A 21,928-nucleotide genomic window follows, 5' to 3' on the forward strand; every position below is an offset into this window, starting at 1 on the left:
CAATAGACACATATTTCACATGTAAGCCAATAAAATACCCCTAAACCAGAACAGCGCATGAAAACTGCAATTAATGCAGAGCTATTCTTTCCATCAGACTTCCATTGACTGCAAGTGAGAAGAGAGAACTAAACTGATTTATTCTGTTAAGAAATATTAGCATATTGGCAGCTTTGTGTTTATTTAGCATTTGAAAATGCTTCGTATTATAGCAACAACAAAAAATATGCAAGAATATGAACCCAAAAAATGCTGCAAATGGCAGTCATTAGAGGTTCAAGTGCTAAAAAATCCGCTCGCCCCCTATACAATAACACATATTCCACATGTAGTCCCTTACATTGAAAAGAGAAATGGACTTATTTATCCTGTAAAAACAATATTCAAATGTGCATATTGCAACATTGCTGCAAATGGCACTGTCATTTAGAGGTTCAAGTGCTAAAAAATCCACTCGCCACCTATACAAAAACGCATATTCCACATGTAGTCCCTTCATGTAACTAGCATTGAAAACAGAAATGGACGGACTTATCCTGTAAAAACAATATTCAAATGCTCACCCCAAGCATATTGCAGAGATTCCCTAATGGCAGGGAAAAGTTAATGCAATGATTTGTGTTTATGTAGCATGTGAAATGCCGCAACATTGCTTGGAAGTGGCACTTTCATTTAGAGGTTTGAAGTGCGAAAATTTCGCTCACCACCTCTGCAATAGACCATTCTCCAACACGTAAGCCTTAGTACTAACATGCTCCTTAAACCATCAGCATATGCAAGAATCCCAATGGGAAGCCTTCCAAATACTAAGCCACATTCCATCTCTACTTTGCAGTCATACACTCGGAGCATAAGCCACAGAAGATTGAAAAGTAAAAAAATAGGAACTAGGAAACCACCAGTTAGTCAACAGTGAGGATGTCCTTTACTCAAAATTAATGTGAACATCCTTTTTTACAATAAAATTGCCAAAGAATCCTTTGTGAGGCTTAGAGGAAATGTCAACTATACAAAATCTCATCATGCTAGGTCTTCATCAAAAGCACCCAAGGATTTCATATCTTCCAAAAAAGCAGAATACGAATCATCAATGCTCTGTGGCTTTGGAGCAGGCTGCGCTGGTGTTGTCTTTGCCACATTGATTACAGTGTTCACTACGACCGAGGGCTTTGGCTTAACCTTATGCACAGTCTCTCTCCGGACACGTACAGATGCTGGAACCTGTGTGCACAATATCCAGCCATCCCGATGCATTCAGTAAAACACATTTCAAACAGGAAGAAAGAAGTGCAGCTCCAAAGTTAGAAATATTCTAACTAACATTCTCTCCTTTCTACCTTTCATATGAGCAAAGAGGTAGTAACAGCAGCCCTTTCTTCATTCAGAAAAGCAAGGAAAAGGAGACAAACACAAAAGTGGAGTATAAAGTAAACACGTATGGTTATTCCACAGCATGTTGGCATGAACAAGTTGTCATACCATCGATGTTAGCTCGGGTGTATGTTGAGCAAGAGGCCTTTTCACGACAGTTGGAGCAGCTGACTTTATATATGAAGGCTTCAAACCCTTTCCCGATTCATCAGTTACATTTCCATCCTGTGCCTTTGAAGCCGCTGTCGTGGGAGGAAGAACACCAGGTGGACCTGCAGGAGCCCTTGTTGCTGGTGGTGGCCCAGGCGGCGGCACCAACTGAGGCCTTGCTGGAGGTCCAGAAGGGGGCAGCCCAGCTGGGTGTATTCTCGATGGAGGTGGCGGTGGCCCAGGCAGTGGAGGCCTTAAAGCAGGCGGAGGCGGCGGAGGCAGTGGCCTAGAAACACCTGGAGGCAGCACTTCAACTGAAGGATTTTGCTGTGTCTGCCCTTGGGATGGCCTCATAATGGCTGAAGGAGGCCGTGGCAGAGGAGCACCAACAGGCCTTGGTGGTGGAGGAGGGGGAGGCAGCCTTTGCTGCAGCGTGGCATCCTGACTGTCTTCCTGATCCATCTCTGCATTTCGTTCTTGTGTCACAGAATGAGGTGGACGATGAGGTGGTGGAGGAAGTACACCCTGCATCAGCAAAGTCACGCCATGATTTTCTTCCTAGGCATGTATCTTTGGAAAACTTGAACGTCAGTATAATTGCTTTGCGTACCCAATCTTGTGCACTGCCAGCATTTGCTCCAGCTTTCTCACTAGCATCATCAGTTCCTGGAGGCTTAACACTTCCTGATGAATCTACTATCCCTGTACCAGGTGGAGGTGGTTGCACTGGCCTTGGGGGGGGAGGGGGGGGAGGGGCCTGAGAGCGACCCTTTGGAGGTGGCCCAGGAGGGGGAGGGGGAGGAGGGGGCAAAGATGGAGTCACTGAAGAGGCAGGACGAGGTGGGGCTGGAGGGGGAGGTGGAATTGGAACAGGTAAGGGAACGACAGAGTCTCCTGCAGAAGTCCCTTCATCAGTGGCAGGAAGCGGAGGTGGAGGTGGAGGAGGTGGAAGTGCTAAGCCAACTCCCTCTGTATCTAAATCTCCAGAAGCTCCTGTACTGGCTCCTGATAGTGGAATCCTAGGTCCTGGAATTCATATGAAAATCAGTCAAGCTGAGGAACAATAAAGAGCACAAAAAGTATTATCATAAGCACCTAGCTGCAGAAAAACAACACCTATTGGTCAAATAGTTGTTACCAATAGACGATTTGTACATCGGAGGTTTTCCAGGAGGGGGTGCACCAGTAGGATTAAGGGTCGGATGGAAATACACAGAGTCCTGCAACACAGTACCAGCATGATAACAGAATACAAGATGCATATCAAACAAAACCATACTGCTGACAGCATTTGATACCTCTGGTCTAAGATGCTTGGATTTCTGTTCATCCTCAGCTGTTGCCCTCCTTCGTGGTACAGATAAATGACTGTGTGAACATGTTTTTGTTCAGTACAGGAAAACTGATGTCATTTATCATGATGTATAGCAAAAAGAACACTTTTAAGTTGTTATAAAGTGGAATCTTCAGCACAGATACTAAATTGAAACAGCAAAAAACAAACCGGCCTAAAAGGAAAGTGCAGGCTCACCTGAACATAATAGGTTCTTCACCTTTCTCACGCATCTTTTCTTCATACTCCTGTCCACAACATAAGGCCTGCCGAAGTTAGCCAGGTGGTGATGCTCAAACAAAAACGCTAGATAATAGCTGCTAGAAAATTCCTAGTATCAGCCTCTAATACAATACCACAAAGCGATGGAAAGGCACCTTTCTCTTCTTCAAGACTAAATTAAGTGTATCTTCGAGTTGTCGTTTTTTGTGTCTTCTTGTCTTATCAAGTGCGCCATCAGCCTCTGTTACAAAGGCATAGCGACACATCAGATACCAGCCTACATCTGTTTCATTGAAGTAATTTACAAATCAACTGCCCCTTTCTCAGCAGTCACACCCATCTAACAATTCTCAGTCTGCACTACGTGTGCAGCCCTCACATGGTCAAAGCACAGTTAACCAGACTAATCTCAAAACCCCACCTAGCAGACAGGCTAGTAAAAGTGTATGCCCTGGAATGCTGCTCAAATGGCCAAGGCCCAAGACACAAACGAATAATTTCCACCATCTGCCACAAACGTGTTCACCAGCATTCTTAAGCCTCCAAGTTAGTACACCTGTATATATCACTCTGGGAATTCCAAAAACTAATCAACGAGCTCATAAGAAAATGCATAACATTCTTGCTAAGGCCAAGCCATATAGCAGATACAAGCCCACATCTAATTATTTTTCACCTTCTCAGCAGTTTGCATTCATCTAATCACAACACATGTGCAGCTTAAAGCATAGTAAAGCACACTAAATAACTTGTACAGTCTACCACAATATGTTTCACCAGCAGCTGTTTATCTCCAAAGTCTTGAAGATTAGTTTACCTACAAACACGAAAATCTACGTCTCATATATGGATCAGCAACTTGAAAGGAGCACAAAGTAAGACCTCTTGTCCACACGAAACATAGTGAGAGTAAAAGACCCCCAAACGGCCATATTTTTTATAAGCAGCCAATTGTGTTACAGAAAGTTCAAAAAAGAGGCAAAATCAATAATTCCTTCAAACCCTGAGAATGCACGTAATATGGTGACAGCAAATGCATCCAGCCAGCTAACAACAAGAAAAATGAACAAGAGCTAAGAAAAGAGCATTCCTTCATGCCAAATTCTATTATAGACCACAGATGATTGAATCCCAGCATCAGATTGCAACCACAGATCAAAAACATGTTACAGTCAAAGAAATAACAAAGTAAAATTACTAGTCACAAATAGAGGAACCTTGGAGGAATTTATATGATATAGAAAGGACACCTGCTAGCTTTGAAAAGAATAGTGCCTCTGGCATCTTAAAGGCGGGAAACCGTACAGTTTGAGTCCAATGGAAGTAGGTAAAGTTTTGCTGAGAAAAGATGCAAACACAAAGTTGAATCACTTGAGAGTGCACAAACATGAATGCGCCCAACATGGGATGAGACCCTCAAATACTATAAGCGACGCTAATCCTTAGACCTAGATAATCTCTAGCCCCAATGGACTTCTTCACTAGCCCACATAGATAATTATAAGAAATGAATGTGACTCAATATTTCCACCCCCTTTCCCTCAGAATGTTTCTGATTACCTTTCAAAACAAAGGACTTAAGATTTTACAAGGTTTTCTTTAGAGGACATTATATGCCACAACCTCCCCTAAAGCACAATAAACCATATAAATTCCAGTACAGTTATCAATATCATAGTTAAAAGGGACCCGAGAACATTCGATGCCGGACGGGAACATTTCGGGTTGGGGGAAACATGGAGCTAGAATGAGAACACCACATCATCAAATCACATGAAAATATACCAGAATATGAAAACAAATCACTTTTTGCAGCTCTAAACTTTCCAATTCATCTTTAAACTTTAAAATCCCATAAAAAGCTGAAACGTGCTTCATAGTAACTATAGATAAGAGAGCATGTAAATATACAAAATAAAAGAAAAGGAGGCCATGCATGCAGCCTCAATCAATAAGCCCTCAATACAAAAACAGGAAAAACTGAGTCACAGAGTCAAGTACATGATATATAGAACAGAGAGTCAGATTGTTTGCCCTGAAGGTCTGAAGGTGGCATAGTAATAAGAGGCCTCCCCCCCTCCTCCTCAGCATAACCATCATAATCCTGGGCCTCATCGTCATGCTCATCTTAGGATCATCCTCTGTTACATCACTGTCATCATCCTCCTGGCTGAGTATGCAAATGGCCAAACATTGCAACACTGGAGCATCTGCCCCATAGTCCTCCCACCAACGAACAGAGAAAACCTTAAAACTGTCATTGTGTGCATCCTCCAGACCAAACAACTCTTTTAATATAACAGCTCCTCCCGCACTTTCCTTCTATCATCTACATTTAAGAGCAGTCCTCTCAGTATTATCTCCCATCCTCGTAACCCCTCTCTATCCGTTTCTTGCCATTTCCCTTGTAAATTTGGGTCCAAAACAAAGGCTGCAGCCTCCAAAGGTGAATGATATTCTGTCCATTGAGAGGTTGCAAATGCCCTCGACGACTCCTTCCTCCATCCATACAAAGCATCCAATATATACCTAGATGAATCCAGGAATATGCCCAAACTCATCCTCTAAAAACACAACATAGTGTAGTTGCAATCTCATGATAGTCACTCATAAGGTTGAAACCATAAACTCCATCACACATAGCAAGGACTAGCTACTATGACATCAACACTGATGTCATCAACGCCCAACAGTGGGTGTAGACAATAGTATAAACATATGCTCTCGCACATACAAAATCCACACATACTTGAGCATCATTTATACAAAGTCTTCGTCCTTAGCTTCTGTGGGCACTCTGGAGATGGAGGGCAATCATCCAAACTTTGAAATGGCTCAATCATCCTATCCAGCCCTTCATACACCTTCCTAATACAAGGATCATCCCTAATTAAGAAGCCTTAACATAATGAGAACAGGCTTTGCGACCTGAAGCAATAGGCCAACATCATCTCAAAAGATGTCATCCAATACAATGGACTAAGTTTCTGAGCCCCCACAAGGTTAAGTTCACGCCATGCATCCCACTCAAAAGAAACAAGAAGCCGCCTTTAAAAAAAATTTCAGCTTAAGGAGTCACTTCACCATGATGAAATTGTAAGCGCAGCATGGGTTCTGCAGACATTCTTTGGGGAAACCTTGCAAAAAATGGCCAAAATATAGTGATAGCAAGTGATGAAAGCAGCAACATGATTGCCCATCTTTGTGGAAGGCTCCACCCAATCAAACTTACCAATGTCTTTCAACAAATTATTCAGCCCATTTGCCATGCAAGAATTGATAGTAATGTAGGAGTACTTATCCTCAAAAATCTTCCTTGTGGCCCTGTTGCAGTGCTCGTGACATCGAAAACAAATTGAATAACAATGTTTGCACCCAACATACTAAATGGCCTCCATCCATATATTAGCCAAACCTCTCGACTCACTTTCCCTGCTCCGAATTGTCAATTGCTTCAATGAAAAAGAAAACCACTCTACAGTATGCAATGATGCCTTGAATAGAGCAGCTCCGAGTCTTACTCAGCGATCTCCAATTACTATGACACCACATCTCATTCATATGTCTTTGATGGGACTTAAAGCTTGCTCTATGTTGAATTTCCGTCTCCAAAATTGTCATTCGAAGGGTCTCACATTACGAAGGATCGTACAATGGTACAAAGGCTGCAATCTCCTTCACCAGGATTGTGGGGTTTTATCGTGGTTACATATGCTCTATAAAAGAAATGGCCCACTACCACATCTGCCTATTGAGGCCACAAGCTAGCTTGTGCAACTCTCGAGATTGGCAAAGTGGTAGCCCCACTATATGTGCAGATGAAGCCCTACTCCCAAACAAGAGGATAGAAATGCAGAAGCAAAAACAAGTGTGCTACCACACATGCAAGAACCTGCTACACCTAGGGATAGCGATGCTTAACCTTGAGGATCAAGAATCACACGTCGTGATCCAATATTGTCCACCCTCTCTACAAGCGCCTTCAAATGCGCGAGGCCTACTACTAGAACAGAACGGCAAGGAGAGATGCCTTGCCCCCTCACTCCCAATTAGTGAGCCCACACTCCGTATGTGCCTATACTTTTCATTGCCTTACAAAAGTAGCGATTCCACTTGTGTGCTCCTTTCACTCTGTTGTACTTGGCGAGGGACTGTACGATTTGGAGTATGTCAATCCTCCTAAACCTGTGAGAAGTGCAGCAGAAATGAACGGAAGAGAGAGAGAGAGATAGCACGCCTCACACACACACCAGACCGAGAAGGAGAGAAAGGAGAGAAAGGCACAGGAGACCTGCAAGTAATCTCTGGAGAAAACCCGCTACAACTGCGGGAAAACCTCAGAACCAACAGGCTGCTCAAGGGCTCAGAACAGACAGCTCAACAACCAAGTGAAGGGAGCACAAGGGAGTGGATGAACGGCTCCACTACCCTGCTCCTCAGGTGCTAGACTGGGCCGGCTCTACTACTCTGCCAGGCCCCCCAATGAGATGATGAAATGAGGGTTGAGGGGGGCCTATAAATAGCCCCCAGCCCCTCCCTAGTCGGCTGCTAGGCTAGGGCGAACCCCTGCTGGTAGGCGCGCTGACCGCAGCACCTAGGGCTGGGCACACAGCCCCACAAATGGGCTCCTAGGGGGCCGCCCCCTGCCCTATAAGTAGGGCTCCCCAAGGCCCTATATGAGGGCTGCACCCCTGCTCACAAACAGGCCGACCTGAGGGCCAGCAGCAGCCCCAGGTGGCCGACCATATGCTGCTGAAAACAGGCCTCCACTGTGCGCCACAAAGAACACCTCCAGGGGCTGCTCCCACAGCACACAAGCGGGTCCAGGAGGGACCAATCAGCAGGGATCTGATCCGCAACCTTAGGCGCCTCCAAAGCCAGCTGCCCTGGCTACACAGCCCTAGACTACAGCACAGACCCTCAATCTACGCTATCCTCACACTGGGCAGGCACACCCACAAGCAAGGCCCTCTCTCTCTAAGGTGACATCAGGAGATGTTGACCTCCAACAAAACCATGAAGTGGGAAAATCTTGGCAAGGTTGCTTTCTCATGCAACATGATTCACAAATATTTTTTTAAAAATAGACCTGAATCATGTTTGTCTACTTGACTGAAACCAAAATTTTGAAATAGTGGTGTGCAAATCTCTTGTGCCATAACGTACTTGAACTAGCATCCTAACTTTGACGACAAGGTGACAAAAGCTCTTTGAATAGGTGTTGTTTGTTGGTGGTTTCCTTTCTCTAGTACAATGCAGTTTCAATCTCATGACAATTACTCCTTCAAACATAGGCAGGACTAGCTACTACGACATCCCCACCACCATCTTCAGCGCCCAACAGTGGGAGTAGACCATAGTATAAACATGCTCTCACACATACATATCCACAGACCCACACATACTTGAGTATCCATTTATACAAAGGTCTTCGTACTCTGAGTTTCTATCAGCACTCTGGAGGTGAAGGGCATGACAAAGGCTAGCACTAAAGGAGAAGGCTATATACCTAGATGAATCCAGGAACATTCCCAAACTCATCCTCTAAAAACAAAACATAGTGCAGTTTCAATCTCACGATAGTCACTTATAAGATTGAAAACGATAAACTCCATCACGAATAGCAAGGACTAGCTACTATGACATCCCCACTGACGTCATCAACGCCCAATAGTGGGTGTAGACCATAGTATAAAAGTATGCTCTCACACATACAAATCCACATACCCACACATACTTGAGCATCCATTTATACAAAGTCTTCGTACTAAGTTTCTGTCGGCACTCCGGAGGTGAAGGGAAAACTCAGCCATGACGAAGGCTAGCACTAAAGGAGAAGGCTAATCAAAAAGTAGTCCAAATCTCTTCATTCAAGCTACAACTGCTTGTGAAGTCTAAACAATTTTATTTTAGTCTCTCCCAAACGAGCATCTAACTCTAAATCTAGCTGATAGGGCAACGCACCATTTAAGATAGAAAGAATTATTGCAATACCAGCAGGCCGCAACTTGGATGAAAACTTCACAAGGTGAAATTTGCATGTCCGCTAATACGGCAGAAGCATATACTTAGGTGAATCCAGGAACATTCCCAAACTCATCCTCTAAAAACACAACATAGTGTAGTTTCAATCTCACGATAGCCACTCATAAGATTGAAAACCATAAACTCCATCACGCATAGCACGGACTAGCTACTATGACATCCCCACTGACATCATCAGCGCCCAAACAGAGGGTGTAGACCATAGTATAAAAGTATGCTCTCACACATACAAATCCACACACCCACACATACTTGAGCATCCATTTATACAAAGTCTTTGTACTAAGTTTCTGTCGGCACTCCGGAGGTGAAGGGCAAACTCAGCCATGACGAAGGCTAGCACTAAAGGAGAAGGCTAATCAAAAAGTAGTCCAAATCTCTTCATTCAAGCTACAACTGCTTGTGAAGTCTAAACGATTAGTCTCTCCCAAACGAGCATCTAAATCTAAATCTAGTTGATAGGGCAACGCACCATTTAAGATAGAAAGAATTATCGCATTACCAGCATGCCGCAACTTGGACATCAGAAGGCTGATCAAAAAGTAGTCTCCCCCGGACGAGCATTTCTAAGAAAAATGCTTAGACGCCTAGCTAATAGGGCAAAGCACCAGTTAAGATAGAATTTGTCACAATATCAGCAAGCCACAATATGGAAAATTTTTCACGAGGTGAAATTTGCATGTCCGCTAACATGGCAGGATAAATCCAAGAGCATGCCCAAACTCATACTCTGAAATAACAACACAAAGTGCAGTTTCAATCTCCTGACAGTCACTGACAAGGTTGAAAAGCACATAGTCTACCACGAAAAGCAAGGACTAGCTGCTATGACATCTCCATCAACATCATAGCGCGCAACGGTCACACATACTCAGGCATCCACTTATACAAAGGTCTTCGTACTACATTTTGTCAGCACTCCGAAGATGAAGAGCAGACTCAGCCATGACAAAGGCTAGCACTAAACAAAAAGGCTTATCAAAAAGTAGTCCACATTCGATTCATTCAAGCTAAGGTGTTTGTGAAGACTATACGCTTCCATTTTAGTCAATCCAAAATGAGAATCTCTAAGTAAAATAGGACAATCTAGGTTCTCAAATCATCTCCAGGAAGCAAAATATGACAATCTAGGTTCCCAAATCATACCCAGTAAGCTGAAACTTTTTGGAAACTCGTCTCCAACATAATAAGATATCCCACGATACAACAAGGCCACAAGTAATATCCACTATTACAAGCACTTCAAATGTAAAGGTTATATCAAAGATACATGCACACGTGAAGGAACCTAAGATGACATGAAAACTCTTACTCATCATTTCAAGTTTTCGAATCTGCTCCCGGATCGCCTCAGGGTCCTTCTTCAAAATCCCAACCTCCCGTACTTTTTTTCTCTCTTTTTTGTTCTGCATTTAATATGCCAACAAAAGAAATTGCATCAAGCAAAGGCATTTTTCAACTCATTTCACCAACACAAAAATTAAGATACAAAATATTACTTTTACAAAAAGATTACCACTCTAAATTTCTAAACCAAATAGAAAGTGTCTGCATCTCATGTCTTTCAGTAACCCTTTTTTCTTAATAGAGAGAAATAAACCGATTGACTTTACATCATCATTTAAAAGATTGTACTCAAGCAATCTCTTTTTTTTTAAAACAATAGTTGGCTAGCAACTAGACTACTTAACACAACTTTCAACCAACATGCGTCATTAGGAAACCCTACGTTTATGAGCAAAAACATTTCTATTGGAGGCAAATTACATGACATTATGAAATGAAGTAAATAGGCCAAAATAAGAAACGGCATAGCCCTTTTAATGGACAATACTACCATATAAAGCCAAAGTGTCAAATATAAAACCCAAAGGCATGACTCTATGTTTACAATAAGCCAGCTCAACGAATCTCAGAGACCACAATCACAAGCATACCTATGAGAGTTAGCATGAGGCCTTAGTAGCTAAGCAAAAAGGTAGAAAGCAGTTGACAGCTGAGGAACGAGAAGCACTCAAGGCATCTCGTGCGTGTAACCGATGTGGCCAAAAACGTCATTATTGGCGGCAGTGTCCCCAAAGGAGCGTTGAGGGACCAAGTAACCACTTGGCCAATAGTGTTACTGCTCTGACGATGTATACTTCAGCCTTCTAGTAGCACGGGGCAGGCGCTGCCAGCAGGCTTTCCGGATCTCAATGGGGGATTGCTTGCTTGTTTGTGGCGACGAGACTTACCAATCAAGTGCAAGGGGAAGGGAGTCATTTATCAAGGCAGGACCTCGAGCCACGAGGAGTTGCTTCTGCTGACTCAGGTGACTGTATGTTAACAGTATGTCTTTTGTTTGGACGTCATGACCTAGCAGATCCAAAGGGGGTCTCCTAGTGTTCTGCAGCAGCTATTGTGTGATGTTGTTGCAGATGCGGATGGGTCAGTAGATTGCCAGTGCAGAAACCTAGACATAGTTGATTGATCCTTGTGAGCTATATATGCCCGTTGTCATTGAAGCGCTAAAGTTCATTACTCTGGCGACAGTGTACTAGTTTGGACATGAGAGGGGGCTTTCTAGCTCTGTGATACAAGTGTCCATGAAGGGAAGCAGACTTTGCACTGGTGGTAGTATCAGTTGGATTATTGTACCAGTACCTTCTGTTGGAGCAATGTACCAATACAGGTTTCCAGTGGTCGTGCTGAGGAAGTTCGCACCAAGAGGGGACTTCTTCAACAGTACCTGTGGCGAGTATCACACGATGGATTCCTCCAGTTGTTCCAGCAACACACCCAGCTCCCTACCGCCTCTATTCTATCCAGGAGCTGAGAGGGGGTGTTAAAGGTCAACATCTCCTTATGTCACCGAGAGGAGAGGGCCTTGCTTGTGGGTGTGCCCGCCCCCATGAGAGTACGACTACGTAGCTTTCCAGTGCCCTTCGCTGATCCATGCGTTGCCACGAGGACGAACATTTTCAAGAGAAATCTTCCGAGCATCCGAGTGAAGGAAAAAAAAAAGCTTCCAACTATGCAAAAATTGTTGGCAATATAGGCCTTGGTGTGGTCCTAACCCCCTCATGGTACCTTGGACTAATGGAATAATGAGAGGCTAATGGCCCTTGATATACGCATGAGACACGTGGCATTAAGTGGGTGAATCCCATAAGTACTGTGGTGAATTGGTGGTCCTGAAATATAATAAGGACTAGTGAGACCCTCCCCATATCCCAACCGAGCGTCCGAGCATCCGAGAAAAACCTATGCAAAAATTGTTGGCAATATAGGCCTTGGTGTGGTCCTAACCCCCTCATGGTACCTTGGATTAATGGATAATGAGAGGCTAATGGCCATATACACATGAGACACGTGGCATTAAGTGGGTGAATCCCATAAGTACTATGGTGAATTGGTGGTCCTGAAATATAATAAGGACTAGTGAGACCCTCCCCATATCCCAGCCGGCTCCTTTTTGGGATTGGGAAGGCTTGTGTGGCTGGGATGCTTGCGTGGCTAGGAGGCGGGGGATTGGGACCCCCCGCACTCGACGCTTCCTGTCACACATGGCAGCCGTGCGACGGTTGCCAACAGTGGTATTAGAGCAAGTTGCTGGCTTGCGGACTGTGGTGATGACAAATGGCGGTGATGGGGACTGTTGAGAAAGACGGCACGTGCGCGATCTTCTAGCAACTGCACACGCGGGAAGTGATGACATGTGTGTGCTGACCATGGACTGTTTGTGATGGCCTACGTCAGTGAACTGCTTGTGATTGGCGGCCTAGGCTCTTAGTGGGCGACCGCATTTAATTGGTTGTTCGAGCCCTGTGTGGGTGTTCCACAACTGTGGACTAGCAGTTCAATATTCGTGGGTTAGGCCCATAGGGGGTGCGTTGGCAATATAGGCCTTGGTGTGGTCCTAACCCCCTCATGGTACCTTGGATTAATGGAATAATGAGGGGCTAATAGCCCTTGATATACGCATGAGACACGAGGCATTAAGTGGGTGAATCCCATAAGTACTGTGGTGAATTGGTGGTCCTGAAATATAAAAAGGACTAGTGAGACTCTCCCCATATCCCAGCCGGCTCCTTTTTGGGATTGGGGAGGCTTGCGTGGCTAGGAGACAGGGGATTGAGACCGCCCGTACTCGACGCTTCCTGTGACACATGGTAGCCATGCGACGGCTGCCAACAAAAATATGGCAAAAATGGATCGGAAGAAAACATAGTTTCACTTAGAAATATGCAAATTATTATAGCAATGCCTATTTTTAACATAAATCTTTATGTGAATCTTTGGGAATGGTGAGATCATAATGGGATGGCTTTTGAAGAAACCCACATATAGAGTTAGACTTCTCTATGAAAATTCCCTTATGATCCTTCTTACAACTTTTACTTAATAGAGGGTGACATTGAAAAACCTCTCTCAACCTATCTTCATGAAAGGGTTTCTAAAAAGAAAACACATTGAAGCAAGCCATCAAGGTAGTTTCGCCAACGAAACCCCTTTGAAGTAGGTCTTCCAAGGTAGTTTCGCTGTCGAAACTACCTTGGACAACACTTTTTCACATCCCATGTCCAAATATAGTAATTCAACCACTCAAATTGATCAGAAAACCCCATTTGAGCACATCTATGGAGTAATCATTGCATATATAGTATTAAATATTACATGTATTTTATGAGAGTAATATATAAACCCAAGTTAATACTTATATATAGTAATTTAAACTTCTTTAGAAACATGTCCATAAATATCTTGTTATTTATGCTATAAAAACACTAGAAAGATATTGCCATAGGATATAAATGCATTTAATAAGTAATTATATTATATAGTATTATTACATTAAGAGTGATTATGAGGGATGTTTTTTAAAAGAATTATTTTTCAACAGTTTTTTAAGGTAATAACAAGGGTACAAAGGGATGTCTATGAATAAGAAAATTTATGTTATGTAAAAACGAATGAGTGACTAGTTTGTATATTTTTATGATAAAGGGATCTAGTTCTAGTGAAAATAAAAGTGTTAAAACCATGTTTCCTAAAGAAATAAAAAATTTTAAATCTCTTGAAAAACACGCTCGGATAAACCTGCTTGTAGGTTTTTGCTCGTAAAATTGGCGCATCCCGTTGCCACGATGGCCATGGAGGTTCCCAAGAGGGATGCACGGCTATATGGGCAAATCTGCGCCATGCGCCTGCCCTTATAGGCGTCCCTTATGAGCCCTAGATGAGGGCTATGGAACAGGGGGTGGGCTGACTTGCAGCTCGGCCACCTTGGCTGTTTGCACGCCCCCATGGGCTGCGGGGTGAGCCCCCTTTATTGGGCTGTGGGACAGCCCTAGAGCTGGGTCGGCCCACTCATGCTGGTCAGCCCTACAGCAGGGGATCGGCCCCTTCAATCAGCCAACTAGGCAGGGGGGGCTGCCTATATATAGGCCCCCCTTTCTCCTTGTTTTCTATCACTTGGAGCAAGTGTGTGAAGCAGGACTTCCACACTCAGGATGCAGCAGTTGAGCACCTCTTGTACCGCTCTTGTGCACCTACACAGTAGAGGTTTCCCCTGCAGTTCTGGGGCGTTTGCCTGAGATCCACTTGCAGTTTTCTCTGTCTTTCCTCTCCCTCTCAGTGTGGTGTGTGTGAGGCTCTCTCTCTCTCTCTCTCTCTCTCTCTCTCTCTCTCTTCTGTTCATTTCTGCTGCGCTTCTCACAAGATCCTGCGAAGCACACTACATAGCAACACCATTTTCTTTGTGGTCAGCGCCTCACAGATTGTTGATCTATATTAATTGTTTTCCCAAGTCTTTCTAATAGATGGTTCTTTTCTATTTTTATTTTTACATAACATCAAAGAGCTGTCCAAAACCATAGCTAGTCTTTCCAAATGTCAATGCTTTCTTATGATTGGAGCCTTCGTGCTCGCCTCATCTTGTCAACCTTACATCAGTATAAAGGAATAGCACTAACATGTGTCCTCCCTGACCCAAACAGCTCATACATATTGCTTGACGACAATTATCAATGATACTGTGACTTACAAAACCCAATCGATGTACTTCTATGCCTCTATTCTCATCATGCGCGTTCCCTTACTACTTGATAGGTCTTTTCTTTATACATCAAAACAAAGGTTTGAAGAGGAGGATTACACCTCTCTCTACCAGGCCACATTGGCCACGAGCATCGGCGCCTACCTCCTGTGTGCTCCAACCAACAATCCTAGGCTTGCAAAACATCAAGAAAATCAAGACCAAGATCAAGAATGTGCCTACAAGGAGCCTCTCCAGCCGTGATTCAAAAGCAGCTCTCTTGGGGTCCTCCCCTACCCACACAGTAACCAGGCTGTTCAACAGGCTGCCCCTAGCCCTAGTTGCTACAATGCACTACTAAAAGGAGGGAAGGGACAAGATCATCGCTGCTGAAGACCACCACTGGCTGCAAACAAACACACAAATGTAAGGGGAGATTTATTTCTGCATTTCTGCAAGAAAAAGGGATAACAGAGATTTTCGCACAATGCCTACACGAGGATGTGTATAGACATTTGAAGGAAGCAAGCATTGGAAAATGCTACGGCAGCTTACTCACTAGGGGCAACTCATAAAACATCCGATGTCCTCACCATATGCCGAGCCTTGATTGAAAATTTAGACACTTTGGAGGCAGACCTACTAGGAGAGAAAGCGCATGTGGACAAGACAATGGCTGAAGTGAAGAAACAAGGAGGGAAAATACAAGAAGAATGGAGAAAAGAAGGCCAGAGAGAGAAGAATAGGAGAAGGAACAAGCAGGGTGGGAATCTTTTTTTCAAAACTCCAAGACAAGGTACATCATTTGGGAGCTGAATTGCAGCAATTGAAAGACGTGAAGGTGACTCCAGAGGGGAACTGCAAAGCCAGGGAAGAGCTCAAAACACAAAATGTCAATCTCAAGAGAGACATTGCAGCTATGCAGGCCACAATGCAAGGGAAACCTGCTCAAACAACAAATCAGCAAGGGGAATCAAAGATGATGGAATGGAAGGATGTGGCCCCTAAGAAAGAGATCATATTAGATGCCCTTGGGGACAAAACACGGGACAACAAATCCTTAAATGACCTGGTCAGAGGCCTAGCAATAGGAGATACCCCCATGGCGGATGCCAAAACCCTATGCACCAAGATGGGCGTCAAACTCACTTGCGAGGCAGCTTGGAGGGTGGGCAAGGCTGACGCACCGACGAGGCCATTGGTGGTGAGAGTCCAGACAAAAGAGGACAGGTCTACCCTTTATGAGCATGAGGGCTGCATTGAAGGGAGCCAAGACTTTCTTGGATGATGATCTCACACTCCTACAACAAGAACACTAGAGTGAGGGGATGGTAAAAGTAATGGCAGCAAGGCAGGAAGGGAAATGGGCCGCATATAGAGATGGTAAAGTGATCATCTGAGAACGAATTGAAAGGACAGAAAGGGAAGAAAGGGAAGAAGGGGACGTGGATAGCACATGACGGTGTAGGGCCTTGGAGATCAAAGCGCAAAACAAACTACACATGCCTGTATGGAATTGTAATGGTACCCTCTGGTCCGATCCCGGGGGTTTCTCATAAACATAAACCGATAGAGATGTGATATTTTACACTGAGACCACAAGAGCCTATTGAGGGGACTGCCCACAATAGATGGGAGTCAGCCTATAGGAGGGAGATGCGGAGAGACAGTGGGATACGAGGTCTAGAGGAGAGGCAGTCCTTTTTATATCACACTTGAGATCTTTCACATCTGTGATGCAAGAGGACCACACATGACACATGGGGATGCAAGTTCAGCCGCATGACACACGACCAATCTTCATTGCACTCTACTACTTCCACACGGACACATCGTCATATGCGCATGAGGTCACCACCCTTTGCTCCAGCTCACAATGGCTTGTATGAGTTACATTCTTGATTCCGTACAGTCTCTGAGGCCCGTGAGGCCTCCCCAAGACGTTAATACATCTCTCTCTCTCTCTCTCTCTCTCTCTCTCTCTCTCCTTCATAACCTCTTTTTTTGTAGAAACGGTTGGCTGGCCCATTTTGAGACCGCCATCGTTATGCTCATTGTATCAGTTATCTTTAGTCTCATAGACCTTCACGGTCTCCCGAAGACTTTAATAAACTTTCTTTCGTTCTTTCTCTCTCTCTCTCTCTCTCTCTCTCTCTCTCTCTCTCTCTCCACATTAGTATTCATTAATACCTTTGGCCTAAGTGCTGCAATATATAATGATTTCATTGCATTGAACACTGTTGCTCCTTTGCCTCTTAAAAACGAAGCCACGGTAAAAGAAGAGATCATTTAGAGTAACATTCTTCCACACTATCAGCGTTAACGTAAACATTTATTTCGTCACATCCTGATTTTCTTGAGTAACATATACTTATTAACCACAACACTCTACAAAACCCTACTATCCACAACCTTATCAATCATGACTCCAAAGGAAGGGCCAATTCCCTCAGCTTACAAATATATGGAGAGCAAAGAGTACCATCTCTCCACCCACATCTTGTGTGGTTATATTCACCATTATGGGCATGTGTGCACGTGTACTATGGGCACGCGTACTATGGCATTTCATTGTAAATGAATAAATTGATATTCTAAGACTAGCCAACCATCTCTTATGATGAGTGTTATGGAAGGCAAGAAAGAGAGACTATCATTGTGGATGTAACCTTGAAGGAAACCAACAACAACGTTAATGTGGTCGTGGTCCAAGTCACAACGTCTTACAAGTCGCAACAGCAATGAACTTCATGCTTTCAATGAGAACTTATGAGCTCATGCAAGCAATGCCTTATATCTATATCTTCATAAGAATAGAATATATCCAATCTTACAAGTTGTAGATTTTTTATAAAACAAGCAAAAGAACAAAGGAAAAAAAGGAGTTTGTAAGCGACTTTAGACACAATTATGAGTAAATAAGAACAAACAACTTCAAAATAAAAAATTTAAAGAAAGTGTTAGTTAGCAAAGTTACGCTTATGTTATCATTAGTACCCAAGCATAAGCTACCATTTGAGTCTCGAAAGATTCCAGAATCTCAGGGGTAAACCCATTCCTTACTAAGGTTTGAAATCTTAACCACACAACAAAAACCTCGATAGCAAAAAGGAAGAAACAAGACAAAAAATAAGAATATGAAATGCAAAGAGAGAGAGAGAGAGAGAGAGAGAGAGAGAGAGAGAGAGAGAGATTAGGTCGAATTTCCACCACAACACAATCTAACCCCAAAAGAAGAAGAAAGAAACAATAACTACAACAACCAATGCCAACACAAGCAACAAAAATAAAACAATGTACATTTAAGAAAAAAACGAATAACGTTAGTTTATTTAAATTTTAATACAATGCCTTATTCTTGTATTTGTTGAGCTTCAATCAATTCCCAAAAAGTGTCAATCTCCAACCATGACTAACTCAATAATAAAAGCACTACCCTTGACATTTGTAAGGAACTTCGAGTCCCAGTGGACCTTGTATCATCTCTCATTTCCATGATTTATTATTTTCCCTCAAAAATAAAACTAAAAAAAGTAGGGCTGAGATTGTTTTCCAAGTTAGGGATTATGTGCTCCATGACAACAAGAAACTAACGAGATGCAAATCTATCATAATGCAACCACAAGTCACTACAATAGAGCTAGATGTACGCAGCCATTTCCAATAAGATTTGCAAGAAATCCATGCATTCTAGGTTTTGAAAAACCAATTGTATTAATAAATCAAATCTATTTTAGAGATAGAATTATGTGTATGGTGTGTATGGCCTTCCTGCTATCACTATATTAATAAACTCGAGTAATTCTATCTCACTTAATGCACCTTGTGAAGAACTTCACTCATAAAGAAGGTGTCCTTATTCTTGCCTCTATAGTGTTCCATATATTATCAAATCCCACTTCCCGTTCAGCTTTCACTATTATGTGTGATTTCTATTAGGTTATTGCCTTATGTTGTGTGAATGCTGCGAACACTTCGTAAATAAGTTCATCATTCGACAACTCCCAAGATGGGACAATACTCTGGTATCTCATCTCAACCATCTACCAAATCATGGGAAAAATCTGATGTTCATGTAAGTTATTTGAGGACATTGCCTAGCTCATTTGGTCTTCATGTTCCTCCCATGCTCCTTCACCACATCAAAGGCACATGAAGCTTTGCAAATTGGGCTTCAGCATCATTATGACCAATGCAATTGCAATAACCAAGCAATCCTTGAAGACCATCTCCTATGTACTAAATCAATTTGTCACAAATTTAAAATGGTATGTAATGATAATCCTAGTGCAATTTCAATCTGATGATAGTCGCTCATAAGGTTGAAAACCATAAACTCCATCACACATAGCAGGGACTAGCTACTATGACATCCCCACTGAAGTCATCAACACCCAACAATGGGGTCGTATTATCTCATTTCATCATATAAAACTATCATATTCCCTAAATTTATCTAGCAAAGGGACATGCACCCATTAACAATCATGAAGCTACAGAAACTAGATGGAGACTAACATAGAAGATGGCTAGCTCCATCAATTGACAAAGAACAACATAAATGAGGAAGCACTTTCCTTGAGGAATGCCACCATGTGCAGATAGTAGCCTACTGCATAGTTTGTTAGAATTTCATTTACCCAATGGTCAAATGCAAGGTGGTATCATTTCATGGCGTCGCAGGCACTAGATGTTGATGGGTCAATAGGGTGCCATTTGAAAGGGTTTCAAAACCGTGGGCTCCAATATGCTAGGCTTGTCGCATTACCCAGCACCCACTATGCTAGCGTTGTTGCGTTACCTAGCACGCTTTGGATCAAAGTTGTTTTCTGATAAGGGAATTGGAAGAACGCTCTCCACACTGACAGTAGGGGATTGTCCTCATACCTCCCACGTACATGGCATTTTGTTGTTGCATCTTCATTTGAGATCAGAAATATGTTCTCTAGATCTGGTATTGCGGTTCTCTCCTACGATATCATCACCTCTGCTTTCATAAGGATTGAAGGGTTTTGGTTTTCCAATTTGCAGTAAGCCTTTTTAAAATTGTGGCTTGAGTGCCTCTGTTCTTCTGGCTCCAGAAGGTCTTTTACTGTCGAGTTGACTGTGATGTATCTCCCCAAAATTGATACTTCAAAAACGATTGCCACAGCCGCAATGTGAATGATCATAGCCTCAAATTGATGAGATGCTTTCTGATTAGATTTGCATGCATCTCTGGTGCATTTATCACGAAAGTTATGCTTAAATCTTACCTCCCTAGACAGTCAATCGTACAAGGACCTTTCTAGATCCTAAATGGTAATACGTAGCCCTTCACTTCCTAAGCAATCTACCAAACGAACTCTGATTCCACCCGAAAAATCGTAGGCCTTGGCGTCGGTAGATGGCGTTAGGAAGTACACAACGCGTCGAGACTGGCATGTGACGCAAAGAACTATTTTTCACGCAATCTCGGATGCTTCTCCGAAACTTAGGGTTGCAGAACGATGGATGCAACCTCGCACGCCTCGCAACAAATCACCCATTTAAAGCCGAGACACGAATTCACAGGGAGGTTTGCTGCATCAAAAAATCTTGAAGCGGAATCTGGACAAGGAAAGATGAGATGAGAAAATGCGAGAAAGAGAACAAGGCAGGAAGGTCGAACCCGCTTCAATTCCTTCTTCCGGAGCTCCTTGCGGTAGGCATCGGTGGGGTTCATGACTTTGCCGCCCTTGGTAGTCTTCATGGTGGAGGGGCGCTGGAGAGGACGCTGGGAAGCAAGAGGGGAGGCTGCAATAGCTTACCATGCAGCAGGAAGGGGAACACAAGACAATACCACACAACTCACTTCAAGCAGGGTAGATATATACAAATGCGTGCTTATGTTCTCTTGTCTCTCTCGGTGAGTGCTATAACCTCGGCTCTAATCCCTAATCCCCAGTTAACCATTTTGCCTATCTCCATTAACCCCACCTGCTCTCACACTCTTGCCAATCCCAGTTACACGTCTCTCGCCTTGGTGCCAATCTCCATAACCCCACGGGGAGAATCGCACTCGTACCAATCTCACGCACTTGGACAAACATGGGCCGGCAAGACCCCATCCCTAAGCATTCTTTCTTAATGATCATCATTTATTGCCATTGTAGCTCGTGGGGCTTGAAAATTTGTGTTGGTGTGTATTGAGAGACTGGCCTCTCCCCGCTTACCAAGCCTGTTGTGAGTGTGGGGGTTAAAGGCCATTGTACCTTAACCCCAGTTATGTACAATACTCAAACACATATATATATGGATGACATAGAAGATTACGGTACTCTGCACCCACCAAAACTTGTGTGGCTCTCTCTCTCTCTCTCTCTCTCTCTCTCTCTCTCTCTCTTACCTTCTTCCGTTCTGCTTCCGTTCCTGAGATCTCTCAACTGGTATCAGAGCGTGGGTGTTCTAGCTAAGCCCGAGTATGAGCCTCGAGCCCGAAGTTTGCTGCTACAACTTTGTGGGAGGAAGGAGAAGCTCCATTGGGTGACTTTACCTACATCTTGGTGTGCAGAAACCTTTGGAAAGTTCTCTAAGTGGTTTTTTTGCAAGCCTACAAGTGATGATTCCCCTATTTCTTTTGACTACTACTGAGAGTCGAAAATGACCTGTAGAGGCAACTATTGTCTGCTTTTGGTGTCTGTTGCACTTCGGGAGTTCGAAAACACCTTCATTCTTGAATTTGGTATCATTTTGTTGGAATTTTTACTCACTATCTCTACTTCAACGTTTTTCTACCAGTGTGTTGGAACTCGAGTTTGAAGCAACTATTC

The 21,928-nt window shown here is 43.4% G+C and overlaps 1 protein-coding gene across 1 annotated transcript; it reads right to left on the reverse strand.

Annotated features, from left to right (window-relative positions):
* Positions 1–524: 524 nt before the first annotated feature.
* ELF5 (proline-rich family protein) lies at positions 525–21,020 on the reverse strand. Its single transcript, XM_087388367.1, has 9 exons — positions 20,788–21,020; positions 10,434–10,527; positions 3,232–3,317; positions 3,053–3,102; positions 2,820–2,889; positions 2,660–2,741; positions 2,132–2,547; positions 1,480–2,046; positions 525–1,221 (listed from the first exon to the last, which is right to left on the reverse strand). Exons 1-9 carry the CDS (start codon positions 20,866–20,868, stop codon positions 1,021–1,023), a joined length of 1,647 nt encoding a protein of 548 aa, XP_087244493.1. The 5' UTR covers positions 20,869–21,020; the 3' UTR covers positions 525–1,020.
* Positions 21,021–21,928: the final 908 nt, after the last annotated feature.

The sequence above is a fragment of the Dipteris shenzhenensis genome, chromosome 2 (genome assembly GCF_047967505.1).
Source record: "Dipteris shenzhenensis isolate YYH24624 ecotype China chromosome 2, Dip_SZ_1.0, whole genome shotgun sequence".
NCBI classification, from domain to species: Eukaryota; Viridiplantae; Streptophyta; class Polypodiopsida; order Gleicheniales; family Dipteridaceae; genus Dipteris; species Dipteris shenzhenensis.